The sequence below is a fragment of the Castor canadensis genome, chromosome 11 (assembly GCF_047511655.1).
Source record: "Castor canadensis chromosome 11, mCasCan1.hap1v2, whole genome shotgun sequence".
Classification (NCBI taxonomy): Eukaryota; Metazoa; Chordata; class Mammalia; order Rodentia; family Castoridae; genus Castor; species Castor canadensis.
The window spans coordinates 45,308,141-45,330,032 of NC_133396.1; the positions used below are offsets into that span (position 1 = coordinate 45,308,141).

Consider the following 21,892-nt stretch of genomic DNA (forward strand, 5'->3'; position numbering starts at 1 on the left):
TGTAATCATAGCTAGGAGGTGACTAGACTGGCCTGGCAGAGAGAGTCTGGGTACAAAACCAACTGTACCTGCAAGAATTGATGTGTTTGACATTTCTCTTGAAAATTCCTTCATTTGCCCATTTTGAGATTTCGTCCCACTAAAAAAAAAATCCTTTTTCAGAATTAAAATCATTCTTTTTTTTTCCTGCTTGCAACACATCAGCAAATATAATGCAAATTTTAATTGGATGCTGCTTTATGTTTTCATTATCCTTTTTGTCAGTTTCTCTAGTTCTTCTTTAAGTTACTGGGTCTCTGTGGTCCTCAGTTCATTCTTCAGTTTCTTCCTCCTGAGGATTAACCATGTGCCAGCGCCCCCGAATATTGTATCTCATTTCTTTGTGAATGATCAATAAACTTTTAAAATTACCCATGATCCTCTCCACAGTTTTCACCAGCATGTACCTCTGTTTCAGGCTCACTGGCTACTTCTTTTCTCTGACGTTCATTGAGCATTGGAGTGCCTACCATGTACATGCACCCCTCAGGCTGGGTGAGGTGCATGGTGTGATGACAGGAGCTCTGGAGAGACTGCAGATAGGGTTGAAGTTTGCGGCTCTACTGTGTGTCTTGATGTATGCCTTGCCTGAGCTAGTTAGTGACAACTTAAAACCAGAACATTTCCAGGCTGCCCTGCTGGCTCTCAGAGTTGTGAGCATTGAGTAAGATAACATACATAAAAACCCACATAAATATTATATGGACTGTGATTAACATGATGCTTCTCTTTAAAACTCCAAATTTGCTTTCAGATGGTTGCCTTTTGGGTTCTGAGATGACTTCATCATTACTAATTTCTTAGCTGCAAGTGGCTGGGTGGCAAGGTGACCCAGAGTGAATGGTTACTTGTGGCGTTAACAGTAGGGGTACCTAGGCATGGAGCAAAATTGAAATGGAAGTGTTCATTATGACCCAGGCTTTTCTTTGCTTTCTCTGTGTTCAGAATCCAATTCACTGTACCGTAACCACACTTTTTATGCTCTCAGTCTTCTCAACAAACAAAACCTTCTGCTCTATGTCCCAGGTCTAGTTAACATGTTAGAAAGCTGCTGGACACTATTAAGTGTCCAGAGCTGAAAACTGTTCCTGCTCTCCATTCCTTTCCTCCACTCTGAGGTGATTATTTCACATCTTTCTTGTTCCTCAAACCTCCCACGCCTACTCCAACATCCTTACTGTCAGCTGACGATCTTGAATCATTTTATTAAAACCAATAAATGAGAACATCCACCAGATATGCTAAAGCCTCTCCTCCCCAGTTCATTGTACCTACGCCCATGGATTCTGCCTATTTGTGACTACATTTGAAAGTCTGTGCTCCTACCTAAAACTAATCTCTCCACTGGCCCATCCCTTCTCAACACACACACACACACACACACACACACACACACACACACACAGGCTAGCTCCAGCAGTTCTTCCTTCCAATGCATCATCAAATTTTCTTTACTACGTTATTCCCATCAGTATATGATCAGACTGTAATTTTTACTATTTAATTTTTTTTAAAGGCTGGGTTCAGTGGCTCATGCCCTGTAATTCCAGCTACTCCAGAGGTGGAGATCTAGAAGACCTTGGTTCAAGGCCAACCTGGGCAAAAAGTTAGCGAGACTCTATCTCAACAAATAAGTCTGGTATAGTACTTCACATCTGTAACCCCAGCTACAAGTGAGGCATAGGTAGGAGGATCAAGGTCCAAGGCTGGCTCTGGGCAAAAAGTGTAAGACCTGGGCTGGTGGAGTGGCTCAAGTGGAAGACCACTTGCCTGGAAAGTGAAAGATCCTGATTTCAAACCCCAGTACTGCCAAAAACCAAAACCTCTGATGGCCTTACATTCCCCAGTTTTCACCCATTTTCCTCCTCTTCTTTTTTTTTCAGGAGTGGAGGGCAGGCAGTACTGGAGTTTAAAACTCAGAGATTCAAAATTGCTTGGCAAGCACTCTACTACTTGAGTTACATGCTAGATCTTTTTGTTCTGGTTATTTTGGAGATAAGGACTTATTTTTTTGCACAGACCAGCTTGGACCATGATCCTCCTATTTTAGGCTTCCCTCTGTAGCTGGAATGACAGGCACATACCACTGTACCCAGCTATTGATTGAGATGGGGTCTTGTGCACAAACCCCCACCCCACCTTGAGCCACAAAATCCTCCCAATATCAGCCTCCCAAGTAGCTAGGATTATAGGCTTTAGCCATAATGCCTGGATCTCCTCTTCCTTATAGTAGGACTCTCTCTCTCCCTCTCTCTCTCTCTCTCTCTCTTTTTCTCTTCCTCTCTCTCTCTCTCTCTCTCTCAGTAGTGGGTATTGAATCCAGGGCCTCAAGCTTACTAGGAAATTGCTCTACCACTTTTGTCTGTTTGTTTTTGAGATACTGTCTCACTAACTGCCTAGGCTGGTCTTGAACTGGAGATCCTCCTGTTCTGCCTCTTGAATAGCTGGGATTATAGTTATGTGCCACCTCGCCCAGCTTCTATTGTCTCCTGAATCCACTCCATTGTTTTTCCCTGTTCCATTTCCCAAAACTGCTTGTAGAAAGTTCATCAGTAATCTTTGCATGGCTAAACCCAATGATGGATTTAGTTTAGTCCTTATTTCACTTGCCCTCTGAATAGCATTTAACACAATTCACCCTGGTCTCCAGTTAGGTGAGTTGATTCAAGTATGGTCCTAAGACAATTCATTCCTTCTTTCTCCTTGAAGCATATTCTTCCCGTGGCTTCCAAGAGCTCACATCCTCTGGACTTTCCCCCCTACTTATTATCCACTCCTCACTGCCTTTGCTTATTCCTCCTCCTATTCCCCATCTCTACACACTGACGTGCCCCAAGGGCTGAATACTCAGTCTTCATATCTCTCTATTTCTATCTCTCTCCTCCTTCCTCACTTCTTGGTGATCCTGTCCTGGTGATACCCTGGACTCCAAATGCTATCTTCAGCCCAGACCCCTCCTAGAACTACAGATTTATAATTCCAACTGTCTACTATACTAGCTGGATGTCTACCAGGCCCCTCTTCAAAGTGAGCTGTTGATATTTTCCCACAAATCTGCTATTCCTAACATCTTCTCCAGCCAGTGAATGGCACCTCTCTGCTATTTAATTAGGTCAAATCCAGGATTTATCCTTAATTCTTCGATTTCTCTATCTGAAATTCTGTCAGTTCTAGATATATTCCAAAACATATCTAGAATTCAACCTTTTGTCACCACCTCTACCTCCACCATTGCCCTGGTCCAAGCCATTGTGTCTCTTATCTGGATTATTGCACAGTTTTGTAAGTGGTTCTTCTGGTTCTGGACAAAGTAATCTACTTTCATCAGAGAGACAAAAGTGATTCTTTTAAAACTTAAGAAGGATCAGGTCCTATCTCTGCAACAATCAAAGTTCCTCTTTGTGTCTATAGACCTAAGTGATCTGCAATAAGTCTCACCCCTGGTCATTTACTCTGTAATCCATCTTCTGCTACTCCCAACTTTGCACATCTCACCCCATCTCCACTGACCTCCCTGTCCTCAGACAGAAGGTCCCACTCTTCCCTACAACACTCTAGGCATACTCCTGCCCCAAGTCCTTCACACTCATTTTTCCTTTTCTTCCAATGATCCATATGGCTTGATTCCTCATCAACTAGGCCTTCAATGTCTTGTCAGTGAGCACTTCCCTGAGTGCTCTATTTTAAAATTTCACCTGACTCTATTTCTCTTCTCTGCTTTACTTTTTCTCTACAGTAGTTACCTCACCTAAAAAGCAAAGTTATTTCCTATTATAATGTAAGCTCTTATGGAGGAAGACATGTTCTCTTTTCTTTTTTGTGGTGTTGAGGATTGAACCCAGGGTCTATTTAATGAAGTAAATGAATGTAGCATGTTCACATTTAAACAGAGAACTCAGAGATGTGAAGTCTAAACCTAAAGGATGACTCTTGGGCTGGGCATGTGGCTTAAGAGGTAGAGTACCTCCCCACCAAAGGAAGACTTCCTAAAACATGGATGCGATCTACATCCTTGCAAGTTTTCCATTTGCTGTAGAATAAAGCAAAATCCCCTTGGCATGATATTCTAGGCCTTTCACTATCGGGCACTGTCCTCCCTTTATAGTTTTGTCTCTTGCTGCTCCGCCTAACACATTTTATATTCTAGCCCATGGTACACCCTTGGGCTTCTATTCTTGTTGGTTCCTCTTCCTGGAATACTCTTTTCTCCATTTTTTTTTTAAATGTTGGAGAGTTCTTATTACTATTTAAACAACAACAAAAAAGGCTGGGGTGTAGTTCAGAGGCACAGTGCTTACCTAGCATGCAAGCCCATCCCCAGCATGGCCAAAAAAAAAAAAGCAAGTGTTTTTTATATATATACATATATATATATATATATATATATATATATATGTATATATATAAAATACATACCATATGATCTATAGATGAGATTATATGTCATCTCATTTAGGTCTCAAGAAAATGAAATACCTTACCCAAGTTAAAGCAGCCAGGGAATGACTAATGCAGGATGTGATGTGAAGTCAGTTCTGAGGTTAAAGTTCATATCTAACAATATTAGGGAAGTTTCCTTTGACTCCTCATCATAATTGCTTTCCCTTTGTGTCCCAAAAGCAGGTTTTTAAGTTCACTACATAGAAGCAGTTATATTATAGAGGTTAAACACCGACCCTGAAGCTGGATTTCTGGAGCTTGCCTGCCAGCTGTGTGACCTTGTTACTGCACCCCCCCACACTTTTTCAGTGTTGGGGAATAAATATGCCTCAAATGTGTCTTGGTCTTTTTAGCTTTGAACTGGGAATAGAAGTACCTATTTTATAGGACTATCACGTGGATTAAACGAGGCCACCGACGTAATTCAGCACAATACATACTACATAGCCATGGCCGTATGGACACATCCTGGTGCTGGATTTTGGACTCTGGGACGGAAAGCGATTCTCCTTCATTCATCTCCCAATTCTCCAACACATCACAGCAGACCTTGTGGTGGCCTGCAGGCTCCATAAATGTTTGTCAAATTAAGTTAATAAATCTGTGGGTGTTTGTGCCATACAGTGAGACAATTACATGCTCATGATCTGTGTTGTGTCTTAATTACCTGTGATTCTTTAAAACAAAATGGTTATTGAGTCAGTCCAGCCATCCAATAGCTTCTGCCCTGTTTTTAAAAGCCAGTCCATTGCCATTCTGTGACTGCAAACAGGGTGCCTTTTTACCTTCAAACCTTTCCCAAATTTCCTTATTTAAGAGCCAAGAATTTCCAGGGGAGGGGTGGAGGAGGAAAGGGACACCTGTCATAAGGTCCCAGACACAGATGGAGGTATTCTGCTGCAGGTAAACACAAAACCAGCCCTCTGCCCTATTGTTCCCCTCCTGTGAGCAGTGACTCAGTCTAGAGCTTTGGGTTTCACTCCCAACCACAGGCACAGTGTACCTGGGAAGGAAGAAGGCTCCAGCCTGCAAGGGGCCTCAAATGCAGCGTGGGAGGCCCGAGGATTCCTAGGAGGGTGCTGGCTCAAGTTACATTCCTATTATTCCACTGTGCTGCACTTGTTTATTTACCTTTCAGCTGGTCTTACTAAGCCAGGCTGCAGGAGTGACTGGGCAGGAAGGGGATTCAAAGAGTGAAAATACTAGAAAAGGAAATACTTGATTAGACCATAATATGTCCCCTGGGGCTCCTTTTATATGGATGATTGTAAATGTGCACAGTGTAATGATGAAGCACTCCCCGGGGGAGGGGTCTCTGACAGAGTTGGAACTTTGTTTCTGATGAGTTGCAGCTGCTGCGCCTATGCAGACCAGATCAAATGGGGTCCCTTGGAGGAGTTCACTGGATCTGAGTGACTGTACCTGCCCCCAGGGCAGAGTTTTGGCTCATCGCCTTCACCCAACCTGTGCCTTCGGCTGTACCACACCTCACCTAACACCTGCAAGTTGCTTCGGCTGTTACTTGGAGCCAGCCTACCATCCTCTCTCTTGGTCACCAGGTCCTTCCTGTTCACTTTCCTTCCTACAAGTCATCTATACCTTTCTCTTCATGGCCACGGGCGCTGCCCTTGCTCAGGTCTTCTCAGATTATACCTTACGGGTCTCTCAGCCTCATGTCTTAGGCCTCCCATTTCATTCTCCTTGTTACAGTAGCTTGAAGTCAATCTGTTCCTCCGTGTGGCTCTCTGAATCAAGTGTGCTCCCCAGATCCTGGCTTGCAAGACTCTTTGGGTCTGGCCTTGCATGTCTTTGTTGTGTCTTTTCACCTCCATATCATCACTAACCCTGATCTACACACCATCCAAGAACATGCAGTATTTGCTCTCAAACTTTGCAGCTCCTCTTTCTGCCCATAATCTCTCCCTTTCCCCTTGGTTTCTTTTCTCCCTTCTTCCCCCTCAGTGGATTATCCATCACCTAAGCCCCAATGCCTGTTTTGTAGCATTTATCACAAACTGCATTGAATTTCAATGAACTCCTTCCTAGTGCCTAGCTTTGGCAGATACTACTAGCTCAATAAATGTTCAATAATGAAAGGACTTAACCGTCATATTAGGGTTCAATTATAGTTCAGGGAAGAGGCCTTGAAATATTTGGCTCTGAAAGTAGGAAATACAGCAGCTACTGCAATTATGTTGTTAGATGGGTAGAATTTCACTTGATGAAAGGATTGTCAAATTTCATGTTTCTTTAAGCTAAACTGATTAAAGCCTACTTTAAAGACCAGTTTAAAAGACCTCTTTTCTAGACTTGCTGAAAAATTATATTTTCCAGCTTTGTCCAACACTGAGTTCAAGAATTATATTTGGCAAGTGTTTCCAGAAACGTCAAACCTGCTGCTTAAAAATACATCATTCCACAACTATAGTTATATATGTGTGTGCGCGCGCGCGCGTATCTGTATCTAACTACCTAGAATACATAGATAACTACGGTTATCTATATATGCATATATATATATATATATATATATGTATATATAAATTACTACTACTAGTAGTAGTAATTATGTCTATCTATCTATATATCTATTTCTATCTATCATTTATCTCTCTCTCTCACAGAAATAGTGTGAGAGGTGGGCAGGTGAACTGTGAAATGAAATCTGACTAAGGAAGGCTGAGACCAGTTCACATGGGGAACTAATTCCAGCGAAACACCCCGGGGTGACTCGAAAGAAATTGGTAACATTAACACACAGGGGTCTTCTACGCTGCGGTTTCTGCTCAACATAAAGGAAAAAGCTTTCCACACAATAACTAAAAAATGGAATGGACTCCTTGTAGGGCGCTCCAGGTGTACAGCTGAACTCAAGCCGAGGCAGGACACATGGAGGGAAAGGGTAACAAGGCCATTGGATTAAGCTCTCCTTTGATTTTTCGAACGTACATTCTTTCGAACCTATTGATATTTTCGAATCCTTTGACTCTTTGGAATCTTTTGATTTTTTTCAATTCTCGGCTCTAAGCGTTAAAGCGCAGCTGAGAAAAGCTGCAACAAAGAGTACTCAGAGAAAAGAGGGTGACAACTTAAGGGCAGAAACCATAAAGAAGAGACTGAGCGAGTAGAAAAGTGGAGCAGACATAGAAAAGGAAACAGGGAAGCTGGGGAGAGAAGGTGGAGAACCTTAGAGAAAGGAAGAGTGAGTGACCAAACTCATCCGGGACTGGAGGAGGAAAGACACGCCCAGCGGGAAAAAGCGTCCGCTTTAAGGATAGTCCCGCCCCCTAGCGTGACGCAGTAGAAGGCCGGCCCCCGATTGGCGGCGGTTGGAGGGCGGGATGGGGTTGCTAGGAGCGGACGGGATCCGGCGGGCCCCGGCCGCCCGGAGCGCGGAGCCGCAGGAGCGGAGCCGTGTTAGCGGCGCTGCTGGAAGATGGCGAGCGGCTGGGACCTACGGCGGCTCTGGCGGCTGGGACGCCTGCGGCTGCCGCTGTGCCTGCTGCTCCTGCTGCTGCTGCTGAGAAGCTCGGCCTGGGCGGCGCACATCAAGAAGGCGGAGGCGACGACGACGACGAGTGCGGGCGCCGAAGCGGCCGAGGGCCAGTTCGACCGCTACTACCACGAAGAGGAGCTGGGCAAGGCGCTGAAGGAGGCGGCGGCCGCGGGGTCCCCCGGCCTGGCGCGCCTTTTTAGCATCGGCCGCTCGGTGGAGGGCCGGCCGCTGTGGGTGTTGCGTCTCACGGCCGGCGTGGGGCAGCTGCTCCCGCCGGGAGACGTCGCGGGGCCGGACGCTGCGGGGCCGCTGCTGCCCGGCCGGCCGCAGGTGAAGCTGGTGGGCAACATGCACGGCGACGAGACTGTGTCGCGCCAGGTGCTGGTCTACCTGGCCCGCGAGCTGGCGTCTGGTTACCGCCGCGGGGACCCGCGCCTCGTCCGCCTGCTCAACACCACCGACGTCTACTTGCTGCCCAGCCTCAATCCCGATGGGTTCGAACGCGCCCGTGAGGGCGACTGCGGCCTCGGTGACGGCGGCCAGTCCGGGGTCAGCGGCCGCGACAACAGCCGCGGCCGTGACCTCAACCGCAGCTTCCCGGACCAGTTCAGTACCGGCGAGCCCCCTGCTCTGGACGAGGTACCCGAGGTGCGCGCCCTCATCGACTGGATCCGCAGGAACAAGTGGGTGTCGCCTGTCCCCTCTCCCGCATCCGCGTGAGCCTTCAAGGGCAAGAGGGCCGGGCCCGACACCCAGGAGGGGTTCAGTCACTGCTTGCCTGCCCAAGAGGTTGGGATAATGAGGGTGGAGGGTGACATCCTGTTACAAGGACAGGGCCCAGGTCGCGGGTGCCTTCTGGTTCCCGCTAATTGTCAAAGAAGCGCTGCCTAAGGGCTGTCATTTGTTCAGGGTATGGCCCGAGGGGTGACTTCTTTCTGGCATTCTCTTCCTATTCTCCCAGGACCATAGATGAGACGTTAAGGATATCCTAGGTCAGCCCACTCATCTTATAATAGTTGTCAGTGTTATTTTATTGCCAGAGGCACTGTGCTAAGCACTTTCCATCACTGCATTAGCTCACTTGATTGTTGCCTACAACTGATGACATAGACACCATTCATATCCTTGTTTCGCATAAGGGGAAATTGAGGTAATCAGACTGATTACCTAATTTACATGGTGAGGAGTGTAGCTGGGACCTAGATTCCTAGTCAGAATCTCTTTTTTTTAAATGATCATATTATTGTTGTACGTGGGGAGGGGGGTTACATTGTGACATTTACAGAAGTTCTTACAATATCTCACAGTTGAATTCACCCCCTCCATCATTCTCCTTTATCCCTCCCTAGTCAAGTGCCCTTAACAGCAGGGGAGAGAAAGCATAGCTCAGAAATGGCAAATGACACCCCAGAGTATTCCTCTTGATATTTGACAGAAACTGGTTCTCTTCCAGTCTCTTCCTTCGACTGCTGCAGAGGGCTGAAGAACTTGCTCAGAAATGAAGTGAACGGCTTCATTTCTGATGCCAGTTGTGCACCTTGTTATTGGGCCTGGGTGATATAGCTAATTGTCACATTTTAAATACACCTCGGATGTTATTAGGCATTGTGTGGAATTTTTTTAAAAAGTAGAAGCATGAGGACCTAAAGAAATTAATATATAGCAAGGTAATGATATAAATATATATGAGATGTTTACCCAATTAAACTTTACAGGAACTATTTCCACTGGCAAGTGAGCTGCACTAATACAGACTGTCTCTGGAGGAGGTAGAACTTGAACTGAGTTTTGAGATGAGCAAAAAAGGAGAGGAACTAAATTCCTTCCTTTTTCAAGCTCAGCCTTGTCAACTTATTCCCCTTATTGCATCTTCCTAAGGCTTTTGAAGCAGTAGTTAATCTTTCATATTGATTTGGAGATTTTTGAGTGGCAGGGTAATGAACAAAGAAGTTTCTTTGTGGGCTGTGGAATCATTTTTTTAAAGATTTTGCTCATATATATGTATATATACACATATGTGTTAGATCTACAAAATTCATGGGCATTATGATACTTCCAGATTGTTTTTGTCTTCTGCCTTTCACTTTACTGTCCTTTACATGATCCTTTGTAGATATTTAATTTCATGTACTCTTTCTAGGAAGATCAATTTTTTTTTTAAAGAGGATCATGTCATGGTCTCTGAACATCTGCATAAATTTGACTTTCATGTAACACTGATAGTCAGAAGCTGTGATGATCCTTTTTTGAGATGCACTTTCCATTGCTTAAAATGTCCTATCACAATCCTTGCAGGGATTTTGCTCTTCAGTATTAGTTCTGCTGTGGCCAAAAAATGAAAATTTTATTTTGGTGTCAGTTATTTTGAGGCTTATACTGAAAGCCTTATACCTTAAATCTGGAACCAGAAATTCACGTCTGCTTAACACTTTCATATCAGTAGTATTTAATGATGGTGTTAATTCAATAATGGAAACTTGTGAAGATTTTAAAAGCGCATGTGGGTCAGTTGGGATTACAGAGTCATTTTGTTTTATGGTAATAGGATACCTAATCATATCCAACCATTGTTTTAGGCTTTAACCAGAAAGGAAAGTAAGTGATAACATGGAGTAAAGAGTACAGCCATCCGTATTCTCAGCCTTCAGAAATTAACTCACAAGCATATTCTGTAACGATTAATCAATAATTGCTATGTAAATAAAACTAAAAACACAAATGCACACACAATTTGAGATTGATGACTAAATACAGATTATGTACAGGGTATTAGAAAAACTCAAACATTAGTCTGTATTAGAAAACTTTTTCAGTGTATTTTGTAAAGTAAATCATTTGAGTTTTTTTTTTTTTTTTGGTTAGGTTTTGTTTTTTTTGAGATAGGCTCTTGCTATGTAATCTAAGATGGCCACGAACTCACCATCTGCCTGCCTCTGTCTCTCAAGTGCTGGGATTAATAGGCATGCACCTTTACACCCAGTTTGAGTAATTTCTTGATATCCTGTTCACCCAGCTATATATTAGGGATAGATTTTTGCTGGATATATAGTTCAGTGGTAGCGTGCTTGCTTAGCAGTTCCAGGCCATATTCTATCCGCAGTACTAAAGAGAAAAAAAGGAAAAGAAATACATCTTTGTTATTTTGAATATTTAAATTTTAAGACTTACATCCTCTGGTTTATGGAGATTTAACCTCAGGGTTTGGCAAGCACTCTACCACTAAGCTGTACCAATTTTTTGGTATATTTGTGAAGAGCATTATCATAGTGTTGGGTGTAGGTGCATATTATTTTTGAGGGCTAGTGTATATTTAATCTACAATTTCCTGAATCTTTGTAGTGTTTCAGACATCAAGTTTTAAGTTATCTATAAGGCTATCTGGAGAACATTTTAGAGATTGATTTTTAAATATTTATAGCAAGTACTTTAAATTTTATGCAAGGAATGATATATGATATGGAATAACAGTATCAGAAACACCTGAATAAAAATTAAAAAACACCTGAGAGGATTTGAATGGAAACCATAGAATACCTCTCAAATAAGATTGGAATTGATATGCAAAGTTGGTTTGACAAAACTGAAAAGAGTACTCATAGCCATTGGTGTTACTTTTCTTCTGAAATCATCCTTTAAGAGTGTAATGGTACATTAAAACTGTCATTAGAGTTGGGAAGATCTAATTGAATTTTATCACTGAAATAAATTGCAAATATTTTGCTGTTCTGAAAGTATTTGGGCAGACCATTTTAACATTTCTGAGAAGCGTTGCAAGAAATGTTGAACAAAAGGAAAAACAGCAGTTAGTAGAGAATCTTGACTTTTTTTAAGCTTTAATTTAAGAATAGATAATTAAAGTAGCATACTCTACTTAGAATATTCAGGGCTTTTTGTTGTTATTGATAATGTATTCCTAGCATCTAGAACAATGTTCAGCTCGTAGTTGATATTAAAAAAATATTTGTTGCTAAATGGATTGCCAGACTGGGCTGTCCTTCTTGTAGCTTTCCCAGTGAAGGAAAAAGTAGTGCTTAAATTATTTTAAAAATGCAAACCAGAAAGTACCTTAGCTATTGGGGAGAGGTAGTAGGGTAGACTTAGAAAGTTAGAATATTTGCCTTGTTTTTGTATCTGTATCATTCAGTCACCCAAGGGCAGGCAGTGGAAGTGGGGATAGAACATTGTATGGCAGTGTTTACCCTGCATGATGATAGATATCTCCAAAGAAGTGAACATTTGTTGAGAAAGATCTTTAATGCAGTCACGCTAGAAGATGCTTCATGCATGTTCTCCTAGTTTTTGTAACAACTCTACGATGCAGTAGCATTAATCCCTGTTTTACAGATGGGAGGGAAATTGGAGCTTATTGAATTTAGAGGCAGTAACTTCTGATCATAGTACTCTTAAGTAATACTTCTGGGAGACTGAATGTTCTTAACCATATTTGCTGGGCTTCAAAGCATGTGTTATTGCCACTACACCAAATGGCATTCTCTGGTGTCTGAAAGGGTGCTAATTACAATTGTATTAGTTTTAAACTGGTCTCTATAGTCTGTTCTAGGGTTTAATCAGACATCATTGACTAAGTTCTTCTGATTAACAGATTCTGTGTTATAAGTAATTTTCATTATTCTCCTTTGAGATGGTGCTGATCATGCTTAAAATAACCTATCAAATTAGACATATGATAGATTTAATTTTCTTTCAGGCGTATAGAGAAAAATGTTACATATCAACCTCATTTAGAATTTCTGAGGGGAGGGTCAACCATAGAACCAAGAAAATCTAATTTAGAGTGCAAAGAGAAAAGTACTTAATCTCTATTTGTAATGGTTTGAACTGTTATGTAAGAGAAAGATGCATAAATAGAATGGCTTTACCTTTAGTTTTCTGTAAATTTGACCAGATTATAAATTGGTTCATTTAAAGTAGAAACATAGGGTTGGAGATGTAGCTCAGTAGTAGATAGTGTGGCCTTAAGTTTGATTTTTCATTGGCTCACACACTGAAAGCTGGAATCACTTAAAATATTTTTAATAGAAGCAGCTCTGTCTCCATGTCAGTTTATTTTTTAATGGTCCAGAAACCTTGGTGCAGCAGAGACTAATGCTTTGGTATGCTGTATTGTTTTTCTCTGAAAGCAGCTCACTATATCAGGTTACTTTTTGTTTATCCTGAATCTTCTCAACTGTGGCATCTTTCTTGAAAATGTGAATTTAGTATAGGTATTTTGTGAAACTGGAGTGAGACAAGAAACGGTGTTTTTTTTTTTTTTCTCGGTAATGGGGTTTGAACTCAGGGCCTTGTACTTGCTATGTAGGTGCTCTACCACTTGGAGCCATGCCCTCAGCCCTCACACTGTGTTTGAAATTAGACTCCCCATCTACTTTAAATTTTTTCTTTGGTCAGTAAATACACAGTACATAAGTGTTATTAACCTAACTCATGTATTCAACAAATATTTATTTATACCAGTCACATTTTCCTATGAAACTGACGCATAACAAAATACATGTATTTGGTTGCACTATATGAAGTTGTCAATTTTGTAGGTAAAAAAAAAAAAAAAGGTTGAATATTGGCAAGTTCATATAGTTCAACCTAATACATGAATTTGGAATTCCTTAAGACATCTGAAACGTTTTACACATGTTATTCAGCTGTTTTCAATGATGGAAAATTCTTTAGTTACTTGTGATTAACTTGAATTGTAAAAGTTGAATTTTTTTTCAGTTCCTGGGGATTGAACCCAGGGTTTCATGTATACTATAAAAGCATTCTTGTCACAGAGATATATAGCCCCAGCCCTGACCTTTTAAATTGACACACTTTCTTTCCATTCCTTTTTTTGTTGCTGTTAGTAGTAGTCCCAGTAGTCTCCTTATAACAGCTGATAGAGTTGTCTTCTAGGTCTCTAAGAGAGATACTTGACTTCATGTGTGGGACTTGGGGATAGAGCTCAGTGGTAGAGCACTTGCCTAACATGTGCCAGTCTCTGAGTTCAACCCCAACACCACATTTAAAAAAAAAAAAAGAAAAAAAAGATGAGTTCATTTATGGAAGATGTAGAATTTTAAAACACCTGGTGTTTTCTGGGTTTTTTTGTTGTTCTTTTGTTTTTGTTTTTTTACTGATAATGTGATTTGATTGTGTTTTCAAAGGTTTGTGCTTTCTGGAAACCTGCATGGTGGCTCGGTGGTTGCAAGCTACCCTTTTGATGATTCACCAGAGCATAAGGCCACTGGAATCTATAGCAAAACCTCAGATGATGAAGTCTTTAAATACTTGGCAAAAGCTTATGCTTCAAACCACCCCATCATGAAAACTGGTGAGCCTCATTGTCCAGGAGATGAAGAAGAAACCTTCAAGGATGGGATCACAAATGGCGCACATTGGTATGATGTAGAAGGTATGTAATCACTGAATTTGCTATATTTTCCCCTTTTTCAGTTAGCTTTCTTAAGTGTATTTCAAGTAAACGAAAGGAAACTTTGCAGAATTCTAATGTAAAAAAATGTCATTGTTATTTTGAAATTTTCAAACCTACAATAAAATTAAAACAATACTTGTATACCTACCTATATATCCTTTAATTAAGTCTACCCACTCTTATCCTACACCTTATACTTTGCCTCCTTACCTCTATACATATTCACACTGTCCATACAATTATACACACAATATTTGGCAAACTATTCAAAAATAGATTGCAGAGTTCATGACACTTCACCTCTAAGTTCCTTAGTTTCCCCAAGTACAGGGACATTTTTATGTGTAACCATATACCATTACCATCACTGAGAAATCAACAGTAATTTAATACTGTCATCCACGTGCTGCTTATAACTCAGAATTTCACTGTTACCCCTTTGTAGCTCCTTTTTCTCCAGATCCAGGATCCAATCAAGGTTCAAGCATTGCACTTGACTCTTGTAAAGAGTCCATATTCTGTATTTGTCACTTTTTTCTTATTTAGATTCAGGTCCAATTTTCCAGCAAGACCACTATGTGGACCATATAACATCAGGAGACACATAAAGTCAAGCTATAATCAGATCTCCGTTTTATATATAAAGTCACGATTTCATTTTATACTTTAATCTGTGAGGGTGTTCATGGAATTCTGTATGGTTTTTTTTTTTTGGTGGCTTTATATAATTTATATGTGTGTATGTGGGTATTTTTTTCAACAGAAAATTTGCCATTTTAGCTTTTCTGGTTTTTTTTTTTTTTTTTTTTTGTGGCACTGAGAATCAAACTTCAGGGACCTTTGCAAGTTAGACAAGTGCTTTACCACTGAGCAACATCTGCAGCCCAACCATTTTAGCAATTTCTAAATGTTAAATTCAATGGCATTAATTACATATCCAAGGTGTGCATCCATTACTGCTAAAACTTTTTCATCACTCCATTCTAAAATATTTTCATCACCCCAAACAGAAACTCTGTGACATTTAAGTAATAACTCCTGTTCCCTTCTCCCTATCCCAGTGGGAACCTGTAATCTACTTCCATTTCTGTGAATTTGCCTGTTCTAGATGGTTCACATAACTGGAGTCATATAGTATTTGCCTTTTTGCATCTAGCTTATTTCACTTAGCTAAATGTTCTCAAGTTCATCCATTCTTTAGCATGTATCAGAACTTCATTCCTTTTAATGGTTGAAATAGCATTCCACATATATACATGTATACATACACACACATATACGTATATACATGTATGTTTGTGTATATATACATATATATAAATATATTTTATTCATTCCATTGTTATTCCTACCTTGTTACCATAAATAATGCATAAAAAAAGGATAAGCATTCTTTTTTTTAAAAATAGATTTTAAATATTTGTTTTTTGGCAGTACTGGGGTTTGAACTCAGGGCCTCATGCTTGTTTGGTAGGTGCTCTTACTGCTTGAGCCACTCTACCATCCCCAAGAACATTCTTGTAGAAGTATCCAAGCCCTTGTTTTCAATTCTTTTGGGTATAATAGTTAGGAGTTAAATTATTGGATCATATAATAATTCTATGTTTAGTTTTTAAGGAACCACCAAACTGTTTTCCACAGTGGCTACCATTTACATATGCTAGGATTCCAATTCTTCATGGAATACTATTTTTAAAAGGATTATTAAAGCTTGAAATGTTTATCTTTTCTTTGTTAATGTCATGAAATCAGCTACTGCTCTTGAAAAAAATTTGAAGAATTTTCTTAATGCACAGATTTAGACTGTTTAATTAAAAAATACGCAGAAGGAGGACTGGTGGCATGGTTCATACATCTAATTCCAGCTACTTGGGAGACGGAGATTAGGAGGATTGAGGTTTGAGGGCAGCCCAGGTAAAAATCCAACATCCTATCTGAAAAATAACTAAAACAAAAAGGGCTGGGGGTGTGATTCAAGTGGTAGAGCACCTGCTTAGCACCACCAAAAAAGAATAAGTGGAAGGAAGCTAAGCATGGTGGTATACCCCTGTAATCTCTCCACATGGGAAGGTGAGGCAGGAGGATCACAAGTTCAAGAATAATCTCAGCTACATAGCTGGACCCTGTATCAAAAAAAAAAAAAATCTTAAAAAAAATAAGTACGTAGAAGGAAAAAGTCAACCCATGAAAATGTCATCAGTATAAGTATTTTCTCTTTTCAGAACCTGCCCACAGTGAAATGCCTTTGGTTTTCCTTACCATTTTATTGGCAGTGCCATTATAAAGTGTCTTATGACATGTCTATTAATGTGTCTTTATTTAAACCTTGAATTAATCTTTGACTTTTTATGTCAAGCCATATATACTAAAAATGAGCCCTAAGTTAGAGGACTTAATGCCTCCTAGAGCTTCCTAATTCCCCTGTTGTTTCTACCCATGTTTCTTGTATATAATAAGCATGTGCAAAGAGGTTTGAAATATTTAGAAGCATACTTTCTCCCATAACAGTTAGAGGTGATTTGAAAACTGCTACAACATTTTTTATAGGTAAGGGGCATACTTTAATGTGTAATCCTTACATTTCAATCTTTAGTAATTATATTTAATAAAATCTAACATTGTGAACTGGTGGTTTTGTGAGTTAGTCAGCTACTTCATTAATTTGAGATAATGTTCAAATAATTTGCTTTCCCTTTTTGGAAAAAGTTCTATCATATTAGAAAGTAATTCCTAATTGACCATTGGTTGAGGAATATAAATCTTTGTTGTTTCAAAAATAAATGTCCTTCTTGCCTTCACAGAAAATAAGTGAATTTGGCCATAAGGCCACAGGTTATTTTGTTAAATCAGTTAGATTTTTCTGATTCTTAAAATGTCTGAAGAAGCTGAATTTTGTTGCTGCCATTTTTATTGTTTTTATAAGCATCAGCTTTTCTCGTTACAGCTGAACAGCCTGATGTGTTTTATGTATTTTCTACAATAGCTAGTTTTTTTCCTACTATAGCAAATATCAAGCAGTTTCTCCTTAAAGAGGAGGCTATGACGGTTTTAGTAGTTTCATCAGGGCAAAATCATTTTGTTTATCTTATGCTGGACTGCAGTAAGATGTGAAACCTTGTGACTTGGCATATATTCAAATCAGTCCTGGACTGATTTTACAGATACTCAATGTGATGTGTTTAGGAATTCTAACTCAAAAGAAGTACAGACTTTTAGAACTGAAAGTGAACATATAGATCTAGTCAATTCTATTGATTTATAAAAATTCGAGGCCTGAGAGAGGAAATAACTTATGCAATTTAATTTACTTCCTTACCAAATATTTCCTGAGTACCTGCCAAGTTCCATATTCTGTACCAGGTGATGGGGATACAGTAAAAGCAAAGCAGAAACAGTTTCTCCTTACAAGGATCAGACAGTGTATTAGTATGGAATGTGTGGTGATCTGGCCTCTGCCACCTTTACCTTCACTGCCAGGGTTGACTAGCCTATTTACTTGCTGATGTAGGTGGGTCTTGCTTCTCTTAACATGTCTTTCAAATCTGCAGGATCCATCTAGGGAATGACTAACCTAATAAGGCCTGTGAATGAGGCTAAAGCCTTATTATTGTGAGAGTAAAACTGGACTTGTTCACAGGGCAGGATACCTTCTTTTTTTAAAACCACAGTGTGCTGAGTTGCATGTCTTTTGCCTACCATTCTTTCTTCATAGTTTTGAGGACATTATAAAAATCAGCATATGTAATGCAACAGAAGTTTTACATCAGTTTTTTAGACTTGATTTCTTAAGAAAGTTAAGAAGGTGAATATGGTTAATACACTCTCTGTACAAGAATGAATATAAAATTTTTAAACCTGTTGAAATCACCATAAGAAGGGGACTAAGATAGAAAGAAGAAAAATGGAGGACATGAATCAATTCGGGTTATAATACACATATATATGGAAATGTTACAAGGAAACTTTTTTTTTCTTTTACAAAATTGGTGAACAGGAGGATGGAATAGGTCTGTGAGGGGGTAGGGGGTGGGATATGGGGAAAGAGTGGATGGGTGAATATGGTGCAAATACTGTGTACACATGTATGGAAATGGAAAAATGAGACCTGTTTAAACTACTTGAGGAATGGGGGTAGAGAGGGATAAAGCAGAATGATGGAGTGGGTGAATTCAAGTATGATATAGTTGATATATTGCAGGAACTTTTGTAAATGCCACAATGTACCTCCCCAGCACAATAATAAAAAATTTTCTCTTTTTTTGAAAAAATTCAAAACTTTCTTTTAATTTATAAAATTCATCAAAGGGTAAGTGACCCAGTACTATCTATAATTGAAATTATTTTGATCAAAAGTTAGTTCTTTATAAGATTTAGATGTTTTCTTAGGCAAAACCTTGTTATATTTTATTTTCCTGCAAATAGCAGGTCACTGGAAAGCAGTGTAGTATGGTGGCTAAGAGCAGAACTTTGGAAACCCACTAACTTGGGTTTCAACCTCAACTTTGCCTTGTCCAGGTCTCTCTCTCTCTCTCTCTCTCTCTCTCTCTCTCTCTCTCTCTCTCTCTCTCTCTCTGTCTCTCTCTCTCTCTCCATGTGTGTGTGAGAGAGAGAGATTGATCTTGAACATGTTAATGAATTTCGTTAAACTTCAGTTTTTACATATATAAAATGAAGATAAATACTGTATCATCAGCCTCATGAGATTGATGACACTCAAGTGAGAGCTACTTATGTCAGCATTAGGCACCACAGCTACTTACCTCTGCCAGAGTTTACACTTCACCAGGGCAGGGACTTTTGTTTTACTTGATTTTTTATTTCTAGCACTTAGAATCATGCCTGATACATAGAAGGTAAATAATAAGTCTTTGCTGAGCATGGGACACACTCCTATAATACAAGTACTTAGGAGGCCAAGGCAAGAGGATTGTAAGATCAAAGCCAGCCTAGGTTACAAAGAGTCCTATGCCAGCCTGGGCTAGGACTACATAGTGAAATTCTCTCTTAAAAAAATAAAAATATGGGCTGGAGGCATGACTCACCTAGTAGTGTTTATCTAGCAAGCACCAGGCCTTGAGTTCAGACCCCAGTATTGAAAATGAAATAAATGCATACATACAAATAAATAAAAAGTCTTTTAAATGAATTCTTCCCACCTGAAAAAACGACTACATACTTATTTGAAACCTTAGATAGGTAATCCTTGGAGTAGACAATCCTGTAAAAGTTTATGAAAATACTCTTTCAGAGGTTTGCTCCTACTCTGAGAAAATAAGCTTACTCTATTGGTAGATCATCTAGATCATAGTATTTTTCTTGTGGTGCTGGGGATCAAACGTAGGGCCTTGTACATGCTAGGTAAGTGACCCACAAACTGAGGTATGTCCCAAACCTATTTTTCAACCTCCCCCCCACTAGTGACCTATATTACCTATTAGTTGTTTGTATGTATTTCATATATGTATAAAGAAATAGTACTTGCCTTTGCAATGTATTGTGGTATCATTTCTTCTAGCTTGTTCTATTTCATTTTTTCAAAAGGATATGTATGAACCCACTAATAGATCTCACAACCCACTGATGGGCTGTGAAAAACATTGTTGTTGATCACCCTGTGGTAGAGTTTATTTTCAAATTCTAAGGAACAGAACACCTTACAAGTTGCATGTGATAACTTAGTGTTTTTTTTCTTTTGCCCTATGTCTCAGTCATATCCAGTGAGTTACAATTTATCCCAGGTTGTCTTCCCTATAATCTGAATAAGTATTGAAGTAGGAAGTTAGTCAAAAATACAGCTGTCAGCCCTGTGCCTTGTGCATGTGTCTACACATACTATGATTAATTAGGACAGTTGCTGTTATATTAACGTTGGTTTTTTTACCCCATTGCTAACGTGGAACTGAGCCTTTTCAAACCTGTAATTACGATATTTTTTTTTCCTTCCTGAAAGTAGAAGAAAATGTTCTGTGGATTTATCAAGCCTTCCCTTTCCTTTTTATGCTCTGGGAAGAGGGAAGACAGTTACGAAATGTGTCCAGATAGAATAAAGTATAACTAGTTCAGCTTTTTGTGAGTGTGAATTCCTTTGATCACGTGGACAGCCATTCTTTCTAGAGAGTTGCCATCAGACTGAGCAGCACTAATATGTGTTAAATATTGAGGTACATTTGACTTGAACTAAATTTCTCCCCAAAAGGGAAGAGCATGGGGAAAATAATTACTGAACTGTCTTCAATAGTGTAAGAGGTTAGATTTTGTCCAAACATGGACCAAAAACTTATTCTTTTTTTCTTTTTGGCTGTACTAGGGTTTGAAGTAAGGACCTCATGCTTGCCATGTAAGTGCTCTACCATTTTGGCCATGCCCTCAATTCTTTTTGCTTTAGTTATTTTTCAGTTAAGGTGTTTTTCTTTTTATTTTTTTTTTTTGCCTGGGGCCTAGGATCCTCTGTCTTCCTCATAGCTGGATTATAGTTGTGTGCCACCATGCCCCGCTTGTTCCTTGAGATAGTCTCACTAATTTTTTGCCCGTTCTAGTATCAAACTGCAATCCTACAACTTCCACAAAAAAAAAACAAAAACAAAAACTTGAGTGTTTTCTGTGTCATTAAGTAAGACACAGAAATTAGTTATAAGTTAACTAATATAATACAGGAAAATTGGAATCTAAAACAAACAAAAAAGAACCAAATGAAGGCCGTAAGTTAAAACCCCAGTACTGCAAGAAAAAAATGAACCAAACAATGTATAGCTGAAAAAAGCACAAATATCTGATATGAATAAATAGATGAACATTAGTAGGAAATTTAAATAATGCTTTTCTTAGTAACTGTTAGATCATGAAGACAAATACATGAAAAAGGATGCAGTAGATTTGAATAGCATAAGTCAGTCTGACCTAATGAACATTTACAGAATACTGTCCTCATATCTGGTTTTCCTGCAGTCTGTTTGCTAATCTGGGGTGTAGATGACTAAGTAACAGCCAGTAGTCAGATTTAGGAAACATGTGTTTGGTTCTATTATGTGCTTGTGTTACTTTGTTTTTAAAGTTACATATTAAAAACAAAACAACAAGCATACAAAAATGTAAAGGGTTTGTTAATCTTTGCTGATTTCATATTTTAGCAGGATCAAGTCTAAAGTTTATCAGAGTTTGATTCAACCTACATTTCTAGCCTCATCTCCTACTTCTCCTGCACCCACTTAAAATGTGAACTTTTTTGTGTTAAGCCATTCCAATTTAACTGTACCTCCTCCTCTGAAACCTCCCCTGTAATAATGTCACTCCCCTTTCTTTCTGGAGCTTTTTTAAAAAAATCATTATAAAGCTTATACACTGGTGTTGGACAGAATGCTACTATTCATTTTGGAATTATGTTTGTGCAAAATGTGTTGGAAGGGACAGAGTCTTTAGGGAAAGGGAGACTAGTAGGGAGGTTTTTATAGTTATTTGGAATGAGACCTTTTTCCAAAAGAGATAAGGGA

At 39.6% G+C, this 21,892-nt stretch overlaps 1 protein-coding gene across 2 annotated transcripts in view; it reads left to right on the forward strand.

Moving 5' to 3' along the window:
* Positions 1–7,846: 7,846 nt before the first annotated feature.
* The window catches only part of Cpd (carboxypeptidase D), a 74,608-nt gene continuing 60,562 nt past the window's right edge, over positions 7,847–21,892 (forward strand). For both annotated transcript variants that reach the window (XM_020178819.2, XM_020178820.2), the window contains exons 1-2: positions 7,847–8,658; positions 14,137–14,384. In XM_020178819.2, coding sequence (XP_020034408.2) covers positions 7,916–8,658; positions 14,137–14,384 — 991 coding nt within the window. In that variant the 5' untranslated portion in view covers positions 7,847–7,915. The remainder of the gene's footprint in view (positions 8,659–14,136; positions 14,385–21,892) is intronic.